Source organism: Miniopterus schreibersii, assembly GCF_964146895.1.
Source record: "Miniopterus schreibersii genome assembly, chromosome: X".
NCBI classification, from domain to species: Eukaryota; Metazoa; Chordata; class Mammalia; order Chiroptera; family Miniopteridae; genus Miniopterus; species Miniopterus schreibersii.
The window spans coordinates 99774703-99786848 of NC_138104.1; the positions used below are offsets into that span (position 1 = coordinate 99774703).

Genomic DNA, 12146 nt, shown 5'->3' on the forward strand with positions numbered 1-12146 from the left:
TCTTTTGTTTTCCCTCCTTTTGCCCTCCAACCTCTACAGCTCAGCATCAGAACAGTCTCTCTTCGAACATCAACATGGTGTCCTCCAAGAAGGTCACCCTCTCAGTGCTCAGCCAGGAGCAGTCGGAAGGGGTTGGAGCAAGGGTCCGCAGAAGCATTGGCAGACCTGAGGTATGTTGGTTTGGTGGCTGTTTTGTGCTTTTTTGAGGAAGGGACTGCTGGGACACTGAGGGCTAACTTGGGAATAGAGGGCCCAAGACCATCATGAGCTGTTCTGTGTGGGGCCATAGGAGCCAAGTATAAACTTAGCATTTGTGTTCCCCCACAGACTAACTAGCTCCAGCCAAAAGGGGATTTCTGTATTGTGGATATAGACGTCCTGAGCAGAAGGTGCAGCTGAGCTTCATGAAACACCTCTGCACACCCACATCCCATCAGCCTCAGCACACATATCACCAGACACACCCATACTATGCCCCCAAGTTTACATGCCCACAAATGAAAGTACCAGGAGGTAACTTGGTCTCAATTCCAAATTCCTAAGAGAGAGAACCTGATTGGCTTGGCTTGGGTCAGGTCTATTACTCTTGCACAGTTAGCCTTTGCCGGGGATTTGGGGTCATAGGGAGACCGCTGGAACACAACTCTGTGAACCACTTGTGGTGGGGGGGGTAAGTAGGGGCTATCAGAGAAGGCAACTGTAGGTTATGTAGACATCTTTCAACATTAGAAGCTCTTTCATTTGAAAATTATGGGAGATGTAGGACTTGTGGAAAAGAAAATCTTATATGCACAGAAAGGTATTAAATGATGGTTATAACTCAGGGAGTACTGTGCCTAGCACCATACCAGATTAAAGTACTTTTTTATTGAGGTATAACTGGCATATAATATTATATTAGTTTCAGGTGTACAACATAATGATTTTATATTTGCATATATTATGAAATGATCACCACAATACGTCTAGTTAACATCTGTCACCGTACAGAGTTACAAAAAATGGTTTCTTGTTATGAGGACTTAAGATATCTCTTAGCAACTTTTAAATATGCAATACAGTTTATTAACTCTAGTCACCATACTGTATATTATATCCCATGACATTTATAACTGGAGTTTTGTAACTCTTGATTCCCTTTAATCATTTCACTCACCCCATCCCCTGCCTCTGGGAACCGACAATCTGTTCTCTGTACCTATGAGCTTGTTTTTTGTTTTTTTAAAGATTCCACATACAAATGAGATCATACAGTGTTTGTATTTCTGTCTGACTTATATCACTTAGCATATGCCCTCAATGTCCATTCCTGTTGTCATAAATGGCAACATTTCCTTTTTATGGTTGAATAATATTCCATTTCATATATATACTACATCTTCTTTGTCTGTTCATCCGTGGACAGACACTTAGGTTGTTTTCATGTCTTGGCTATTGTAAATAATGCTGTCATGAACATGAGGGTGCAGATATCTTTTTGAGTTAGGGTTTTCATTTGAATAAATATCTAAAAGTGGGATTCCTGGATTCTATTGTAGTTCTGCTTTTAATTTTTTGAGGAACTTCCATACTGTTTTCCATAGTGGCTGTACCAATTTACATTTCCACCAACAGTGCACAAGGGTTTCCCTTTTTCTACATCCTTGCTAACACTTATTTCTTTTATTTTTTATAATAGCCATTCTAACAGGTGTGAGGTGATATGTTTTGATTTACATTTTCCTGATGAGTTGTGAAATGCAAGTAAAGGAAGAAGTATACTAGGGAAATGGATTTGTTTTGAATGCTTGTCCCTCGTCTTAAAATCTGCTCCGATATTCTCATATTCTTTCTATCACTAGCTTCCTCTTTAACTATGAATATCTTTTGAGATCCATCAACATTATTTTCCAAAAGATGGATGCAAACAGGATTATTCTAAGGGCTAAATACACAGTGGGTGCTGAGAGATGCAGATGGATATGGTGTCATAGTCTACTAGGCCATATCACCAATAGCACAATTGTAAAGAATTTGGACACCCATCAGTAAACCCATTATTGTTTGTTGAGGGTAGCTAATACTTTAATTAGTCCATCTGTCAGGAACATATCTGCTGAGGGTTCCAACTTTTTTTTTTTGACTTGTGGACCCCTTTTGGTGGTCTGGTGAAACCTATCAGTTCCTTCTCAGAATAATATTTTTTTTAAAAAATGTATGTTGCCCGGCCGGGCGTGGCTCAGCGGTTGAGCATCAACCTAGGATCCAGGAGATCGAGGTTCGATTCCCGGTCAGGGCACATGCCCGGGCTGCGGGCTCCATTCCCAATGACTCTCTCATCATTGATGTTTCTGTCTGTCTCTCTCTCCCTCTCCTTTCCTCTCTCTGAAATCAATAAAGATATAATAAAAAAAAATTTTTTTAAATGTATGTTTATTGATTTCAGAGAGAGGAAAGGAGAGGGAGAGAGAGAGGGAGAAACATCAATGATGAGAGAGTCATTGATCGGCTGCCTCCTGCACACCCCTGACTGGGGACCGAGCCCGCAACCCAGGCATGTGCCCTGACCAGGAATCGAACCCCGATCACCTGGATCCTAGGTCGACGCTCAACCACTGAGCCACTCCCGGCCGGGCAGAATAATATTTTTTAAATGCATACAATAAAATATATAGAATTACAGAAGAAAACTATATTGACATGTGGTTAGCAAAATATTACAGAACAAAATTGTAATCTAATAGTTTTACATTAAACAAGAGTTGACAGCAATTCTAACTCTCATTTCAAAGCTGTGAGGAACATGAAATATAATTTAGTATACCTGCAACAACTATAATGTGGTATGAAAGTAGCTTTGATTTGTATTAGTGACAAAGTCACAGGTACTGTTAATTTACTGTGGTTCTTTTACTACATTCATAATTGAAGGAAGTGTGAAATTTCATTCTGGAGACGGATGATGGTGACTGTTGCACACCAGTGTCAATGTACTTAATGCCACTGAACTGATGCTTAAAAATGGTTAAAATGGTCAAATTTATGTTATGTGTATTTTACTACAAAAAGTACAGAAGAAAAAATTTTCAGTTAGAGGTTAGTGAAAATAAGGATGTAAATTTTTTTCCAGCCAAGTTCATAGCCACCCTGAATTCTACCCATGGTGCCCAGTTAAGAGACCCTGGCTGACAACCTATGCTTTAAAGACCCTGATATTCTACATATAATCATATATTTTATATCATGGGATTACATAGAATATACATTGTTGTGTTCTTGTTTTTTCATTTAACATGGTAGCATAAGCACTTTCTATGCTGCTATAAATTTTTCATAAACATCATTTCAATAGCTATGACATATTCCAGTGTATGGGCATACCATTCTCTTACTCATGGCCCTATTTTTGGTCATTTAGATTGTTATCATAATTTTAGTACTCTGCACACTTCCAACTTGCCAGGAAGTTAGACACCTAACCCTCTAGTCAGCAGAGGAGGAAAGCATCTGTCTAACTTCAAGGCAGTTACTTTTCAAACTTTTCACACCAAGGATTTGTCATTGAAGGTACATCTCATAAACTGTGCAGCCCAAGCTATTTCAGCATAGAATTTACAACAGTGTTTAGCATCAGTGGCCCTAAGTGACTTCTTCCCTATGACCATAAATGTGGAAGTATGGGAATTCACAGTGCTCACTGAACCTTTCGGTGATGAATGATCAAGAAGAGATGGATTGGGGCTGGCTCACACTTTTCATTACAATTGTACATGGCCTGGGCCAGCCAGGCTGGAATTTGAATGATAGCAGGTGATTCGTCTGTGCTCCCAACAGGAGGGAAACCCACTACTCATCTGCATTTGCCTGTGTGCCCCACTCTCCCTTCCACCAGACACTCCTTGGTGGACTGTGATTTTCCTGGGACCACTCATATTTCTTTTTATTTATTATTGAGAATTTCAATGTGTGACTCGAAAAGATAAGATCTTTAAAAAATATAACTACAATCCAAATTATCACACTTAAAAATTATGAGTTTTTTAATATCATCAAATAACCTTGGTTCTGATTGATACAGTCTCTGTAGGTGGCAGTCTCTATTATCATGGTCTGTAGATAGTGAGTCAAGGTAGAGGCGTATAGAGTCACAGCTGAAGTCCATTCAGTCTGTATCCAGATCTCAGTCTGGACCATGTGCTGGCAGTTTCCTTCTGCCTTCTCACCATTATCCTCAGGCCCCAGTCTAGAGGCTGAGTTGTCGGAGCTGCCCTTGAAGGGCCTCGCTGGTGCCTTATTGTCTTGATGTGGGCTGGTCTTTTGTGGGGTGTTGGGAGGGTGGGGGTCACCTGATTCTAGGCTGCTGCCACAGGCCTTACTGTGCTTATATCAGTTATGCATAGGTCTGACTATGGATAACAGAAAGAATTCTCTAAAACCAGTGTTTTACATATGTAAGGATTTGTGTTTTTCTTTTGAAAACCCAAAAGTAGGTAGTCCAGGGTGGGCCTGGAGGCTCCACACTTACCAGAGACCCACACTCATTCTACCTTAGTTCATCATTCTTAGTATATCTGTAGTACATCACCTTATGGCCCAAGACAACTGTGAGGGCAATACCTACCATTTACCCTTGGATACTAAAAAGGAAAGGAAAAAAGGAAAGGCAAAAGGATATCTATCAGCTGCTAATCCCTTTATAAGGGATTTCCCTAAAAGTCCAACCCAACAACTTCTACATACCTCTCTTTAGCAAGATTCAGTCATACGACCACACCTAGTTGCAAAGGAAACTAGGGACCTAACACAGGACCACTTAGGATGTTTGTGGAGTATCTTCTATGTATTCAGAATTATTCTAGATTCAATGGAGCATCATAAAAAAACCATAGAGTCGGCACTATTCCTAAGGAATTGACATTCCTGGTAGCCACTTCCAGTGCTTCCTGACTAAAAAATGTCAGGCTGTTGGAGCTTTATTATGGGAGTGCCCTGGGCTTGAGGGGTGGTGGCCACAGGTTTTGGCTTGCCTTCTCAAGAGATCAAAACAAAAAGCTTGGACGCTGACACCTGAATGGGGCAACTAAAGGATTTGTCACTGTTTGAAGGAAAGAATTTCCCGTATGATTTAAAATTTTTGAAAGATCATCAGTTTAATATATAGAGAAAGATGTGGATGAATTGGTGACCAAGTCAAACACGTTAGGAAATCAGAGCTCTCATATAAATCACATCTTGTCTACAGATAACATGTTTCTTTACTAATGTTGAATACTTGCCAAATGTTTAGAGAATATTAGTAACTTTGATGGGGGCTAATACGTAGCCTGCAAATAATACTTTAATTCAGTAGTCTAATGCGAGATACTCTTGCTTGATGGAGGAAGAGTGTCTCTTACACTTTTCCCCCATCCCTTGGCCAGTTAAACAGTTAATCCCTCTGACTCTTTCCTCAACCAGCCCCCTGTCTTCTGCAGTCTTTTCCTTGTACTAGCTTCCTTCATGTGTGTATCCATATGTCATGGATTGGTGATCAAAAGGATCAAACATGCGATCAATATATGACAAATAATACTTTCCAAATAATGTATAACTGCTGTTCCGCGGATGATGGATCATGATGAGGATGGGATTGGAAAGAGGGAACCTCTTTTCACAGTTTATTTAATAGCAGGGCGTATTTGCTCATCTGAAACTCTTTGACACCAAGAAGCAATAAATATTTCTTTATCTCATCTTTACCCATATTTTAATACCATAGAACTACAACAGTGTCGAACTGAAAGGCCATCTTAAAGCTCTAAACCCTTTGTTTCGCACCTGGGTAAGTTGTACTCAGAGATTTATAGAACCAGTGCGATATGTCAGATACCACCCATTTATGTAGAACCTACAGCGCTTCAGGCACCAGACAAGGTGCTCTACTTTCATTGTTTCCAATCCTTCAAGGTATATATTATCCCCTGAGAAGTAAAAACATATATAATGAGGTATGAGAATTTTCAACGTCTTCTCCTGCAACCCCAGTCCCATTTGTGACGTTTCTTTGAGGTGAAATGGAGTTATGAGTGACAGGATAAAATCCAAAGATCCAAGATCTGATTTTTACTGGAAAGAGCAGGGTTTCCAGTGGAAGAAAAAGAGTAGATTCAGGTGAGAGGGGAGGGGAAGAAAAGGAAAGAGTGGTCTCCAGATGGTTTGAGGAGATTTGAAGAAGATACAGGTATATATTGGAGAGGAATAACAGGGATTTTAAACATATCTTTAAGTTGAAGCCCTGCTTGGCATTTTTGAAAGATTTCAATAAATATTTTGTTTTTCATTTACTTTTTAATATTGGACTTTATGAAACACTAGGCTGAGATGGGCCACCAAAAGATGGCCTTGCCCAGCTTTATATGGGCCACAGTCCACATTTTAAAGTGAAGAGATTGAGACTTGGTTAGGTGAAAAAACTTGCAGTAGATTGTTGAATCTGTGTGTGTACAATACACACACACACACACACACACACACACACAGGTGTATGCACCTCTGTGTGTGTTTGCATCGATAGTGAAAGCAATAATCAAAACCAGAGAGACAAAGAAAGTGGTTCTTTCATTTTTAGCAATATGACAGAGTAGATACCCTGAAAATAAATAAATAAATAAATAAATAAATAAATAAATAAATAACAAAATTAGCTAGCCAAATAAGCCAGACAGAGAAAAAGAAATACCGTATGATTTCACTTATATGTGGAATGTAAAGAACAATATAAATGAACAAACAAAACGAACAGACTCATAGACACAGAGAACAGGCTGGTGGTTGTCAGAAGGAAGGAGGTTTGGGGGGCTGGGTGCAAAAAGTAAAGGGACTAAGAAGTACAGATTGGCAGTTACAAAATAGTCACAGAGATGTAAAGTACAGCATAGGGAATGTAGTCAATAATATTGTAATAACTATGCATGGTGCCAGGTGGGTACCTGAAATATCAGGGGAAACACTTTGTAAAGTATGTGATTGTCTAACCACTATACTGTACACTTGAAATGAATACAAAATAATATTGAATGTAAATTGTAATAGAAAAGAATTAAAATATTATAAATATGTAAAAAGAAGAAATAATGTTGAATGCAAACTATAATTGAAAAATAAAGTTAAAAAATTAATTAGCTGATCTGATAGGAAGTTAGAGATATCCATAGAGTCCAAAATCTATGAGAAAGAAAGAAGAAATTGAAAATCTGAGCACTTTCAGAGCCATTAGAGTAATTGAATCAGTATTTTCAAAAAAGTTTATCACAAAGACAAGTTTATCCAGATGATTTTACAGACAAATTTTACCAAAATTTAAGGTACAGGTAATTCCAATAATGCACAAACTCTTCAGGAGATGAAGCGCCAGGGAGTCCTCAAATAACTATGAAGCGACGTCACATTGATATCAAGACCAGGCAAGAACAGCAGGTGAAAGGATAATTACATCACATTTATGAATATATTTGCAAGAATCATAAACAATGTATTAACCAAATACAGCAATATATGAAAAACATATATCATAACCAAGTTTGGTTTATATGAAGAAAGCAAATTTAGTTTAATGTTAGAAAATCTCTGTAATTTACCAATTTAACAGATTAAAGGAGAAAAAACATTTTAACAGCGCACTAAAAATATTCGATAAAATTCAACATCTATTTATGCTAAAAAAATTAGTAAACTAGAAATAGAAGGGAAGTTCCTTAACCTTATGAAGAAAATCTACAGAAAACCTGCATTAAACTACCTGATTACCAGTGACAATTTAAAAAACAATCTGTAAAATCAGGGACAAGATAAGTATGTCTATTACATCATTTCTACTCAGCATTGTTGTAGAGGTGCTAGCTTGCAAAAAGACAAGAAAAAGAAAGTATAAAGATTTAAAATGAGGGAAAAATGTTATTTTCTGATGGGTGTTAATTGGAATATTCACTCCCTTCCTGCAATGCAGCAATTTTCAACCTTTTTTATCTTATGGCACACATTAATTAGTTTAATTACTAAAATTCTGTGGCACACTAAAAATATTTTTTGTGGATCTGACCAAAAAATAGTTATTATTTTGATTCATTTACACTGGACAGCTATTGTTGTTCTGGCTGTTGTCATTTTTTTATTTGACAATCTAGGGGAAAAAAGGTCAGTGCTCCTCACTAAATAGTCAGGGATTGCATGTTTTAAACATTCTTTCTGCACACAATCACTGCTGTAATGGGATTATGCACTCCCACCCACTTTTAGCTTCATTAGCCCCGAGTCCCATAGGTGGGAGGGTTTAAGTTCCCTCCTCCCTGACTTTTGGCCTTGGCCATGTCACAGGCTTTGACCAATAAGATGTGTTAATGTGATTATGCACGATTGGCTTGGCTAATTTTTGCTCTTGAACTTGTCTATCAGAAAAGCATGTTCTAGATAGTGGCCACTGTTTCAGTTTAGGACCCAGAGTAAGAAGACATGTAGAAGCCAGCCAAACTTAGCGGCCTGCCACAGCTTTAATGCAAGCAAAAAAGTTGTTTGTAAGCTGTTGGACAAAAGCATATTGATAAATACACTGGTGCTGTGAATGTTTGCAAAGAAAACCCAAAAGAAACTACAGATGAATTATTAAAATTAATAAGAACTTAGAAGTGTTCAAAATTGCCTTTCTATCCACATTTCTAATTCCCAGCAGCAAACTGTTCAAAACATAATTTAAAAATACTATTTACAATACCTTTAAAAATTATGTTAGCTAGAAGAAAATTATGCAAAATCTTTGTGGAGAAAACAACAAATCCTATTGAAAGACACTTTCAAAGACCTAATAAATGGGGATAACTAAATATTACATAAATGTCCATTCTTTCCAAATTGGTTCATAGATTCAGAGCAGTTCCAACCTGTTTCTACCTCTCATCTGAGCTGGAGATTTATCTTCAGTTGCCTTCTAGCTTTTGTATAATATACTGGACATTAAATACTCAAAGTTCTATTTATACAGGTAACATTTATGTAGGTATCTCAAACTGAGGTGGCCATGGCTGCTTCTGCTGTCTTCCTTATGCTTCTGGATGGCCCTGCCGTCCTCCCAGGCACCATAGCTAGAAGTTTAGGAGTTATCTGTTGTTCTCCCTTTTCCCCATTCTCCGCCACCACTGCCATTGCCTTAGGCCTGGCCTTTGTCCTTGCCGGACTATTGATGTGACTTTCTAAATACCCCTTTTCTCCTTTCTCTTCCTTTTCCAAACTATCTTCCTCATGCTAGAGTGATCTTTCTAAATCTGATCGTCTCAACCTCTATTAAAATCCATCCCTTCAAGATGAAACCCAAACTCCTTTAAGGTTTGACATGTCTCCTCACGTTATCTCTCGTCGTAACTCCATGTGCATCTTTTGTCCCTGTAGAGCAGCTACCTTGCTGTTCTTCAAGCTTGCCATGCTGTGTCTCTGCTCTTTTTCTTGGAACAGTCTTCCTTCTCCCTCTTCTACTTAAGTGCTACGTGTACTTCAAGACCCAGCTTAAGTGACACCTTCCCTGACCCTATGCCACTCTCGTGTTCGTGTCTTCCTCCAGAGTGTTTATCATCATAGTGCAATCGTTGACTTCCTTGTCTGTTCCCCCATGAGATTATGAATCTGCTTAGGATACAGACTGTATCTAGTTTCTGCTTGAGTATTTAGCTCTTAGATGATTATGAAATGTTTGTCCACTGTTCACACTTCTCATAAAATGTTAACTAACTTAATCAGTGAATCAGTGTGTATGGAGGGAGTGGGGGGGTCAGGAGTTCTTGCCTGAAAGCAATTTTCATTTCAGAAAGTTGTTCATTGGCTGTGTAGTTTTCAATGAGTTCTGCTAGATCTGTTCATGAATATAGCCCCTAGTAGTGTGGCGTAAAAGACATGTCTAATCTGAATTTTATTTTTATTTCAGTTAAAAAATCTGGATCCGTTTTTACTGTTTGATGAATTTAAAGGTGGTAAACCAGGTGGATTTCCTGATCACCCACATCGAGGTTTTGAAACAGTAAGTAAAATAATTTTACTCCAAAAGTGTATATTTTAAAACTTGCCTCTGTTTTTAGATTTACTAATCATTTCTAATGGAAAATTCAATTTTAGAAGCAGTGAATAATAGTCAAAAATTAATTTATAAGTTCCTGGCTATTGACTGGCTACTAGAGAATTTTAATATCTATTTTACATGAAGTATACTCAAATGGAAATATTTACTGTTTTTAATATTCTTTGAATTTGTGCCACTGGAGACATTTCTGTTCAAGCAGTTAATTAAGAGCAAGATTTGACTTCTTAAAATATTTATTTAATTAAAATTTATTGGAGATGGAAGAAAAAGGTTAACATGTGATTAAAATAATTTTCTATCGAAAGCTTATTTCTCTTTAAGAATATTCAGAAATGGTTAAGCTCATGTAATATAATATTTTAAACTCAAAGACAGTCCAAGAACACTATTAGTATTTAAACTCAGTTCTAAGGAATTGTATATAATCAAGGGGGTTGAAATAGAACATAGCCTAAAAATTAGAATTTTAAGGACATACATATCCATTTACAAATTTAACTGTAAAATTTACAGAGATTCTATTGCACATTTGTTTTCAGTTTTAGATACAAAAATAAAAATGTGTAATATAATATTGTGGCACTTTCAAAGATCCCTGTTCCCCACACATACATACATTCTGGGAAAATACAGGGACAGTTAATTCGTAGTTACAAAGTTTAGCCATCTGCTCCTTGAGAAGAACTTGTAATTTTAGTAAACACACCAGGGCTTGTTAAAGACTTAGTTTGTCAAGCCAATTATTGAATGAGTAAATATTTATTGAAAGCTGGTGACATGCAGGCATTGGTGTTGAGCAATCTTTTGTATGTTAGGGTGTGTGCAGGGAGTGTGGGAAGAAGGCAGAGGGAGGGAGGCTAACAAAGAATGAGGCCTGACCCCTGCTTGTCTCCAGTATGCTGTCTAGTTAAGGAGGCAAAAGATGGACAGGTAAACAGTTGACCATTGCAGTGTAAAGGTGGAATGAACCTTTGTCATTTAGCCATTTGCTTTCCAGTTGTCTCATTCTGGATTCTGACCCAGTTCCAAATCATGTGTTCTCACTGTGCTCTTCTGCTACTGGTATGAAGACATTTTCACCACTCCATCCCACAGTTCCAGTTACCACTTGCTAATCTTTCATGGTCTTTTCAAATATCACTTTTTCCATCAAGTTTTCCAGACAATCCCAAGAGGATGCACTTGCTCCCTCATTTGGTCCCCTTAGCATTATATTTTTACCAGGCTCACACACATTAGAACATTAGACCTCTATGGTGGCCTCAGTCATATTCTGTCTGTCTTGAATTGGACTTAGGAGTTGCCTCAGCCGCCACCTCCCCTGGCCATCCTCAAGAGGACTATAAATTGCTTCAGCTGAGGTAATCTCACACATCTCCATGTTTTCCAGTTGGAGATACTCCGTAACTACTGGCAGAATCTAATTGGATAGTGAAAAGAGTTGGCTTTTCCTGAAGACAATGAGTATATAAAAGGGATGACAAAATACATTGCTTTTTTTTCCATTATAGAAATGAGGACTGTTGTAAATTGTAAGGTACTCAACTTTAAACTGCTCTGAAGGAGTTCAGCTGTAGAATATTGGCATTTGACTCTTTTCTTTTGAGTAAGAATCTTCCTTAGAACTAGATTCATAATTGTAGTTGATCCTCATTATTTTGTGAATTCTGTATTTGTGATTCGCCTACTCACTAAATTTATTTGTAATCCCAGAATCAACACTTCTGATTCATGGGCGTGCACAGACCGGCCCAAGGTGCATGTTCCCGGCTGAGGCTGAACTCAGGGCTCTGCCTCCTGTTCCAGCTCTCGTGCTGTAAACAAGTATCCTCCTTGAGGCCTATTTGGTGTGATGTTTTTCACATTGTAGTGCTTTTTGTTGGTGATTTCACTGCTTAAAATGGCCCCCAATTGAAGTGCTATCTGGTGTCCCTAAGTGCGGAAAGGCTATGATGTGTGTTATAGAGAAAATAAGTGTGTTACATAAGCTTCTTTTGGGCATGAGTTACAGTGCTGTTGGCTGTGAGTTCAATGTTAATTAATCAATAATATATGTTAAGTAAGGTGA

The 12146-nt window shown here is 38.0% G+C and overlaps 1 protein-coding gene across 2 annotated transcripts in view; it reads left to right on the plus strand.

Moving 5' to 3' along the window:
* Positions 1-12146, plus strand: part of PIR (pirin) — an 83890-nt gene that overhangs the window by 1774 nt on the left and 69970 nt on the right. For both annotated transcript variants that reach the window (XM_081126071.1, XM_081126072.1), the window contains exons 2-3: positions 40-170; positions 9926-10018. In XM_081126071.1, coding sequence (XP_080982197.1) covers positions 40-170; positions 9926-10018 — 224 coding nt within the window. The remainder of the gene's footprint in view (positions 1-39; positions 171-9925; positions 10019-12146) is intronic.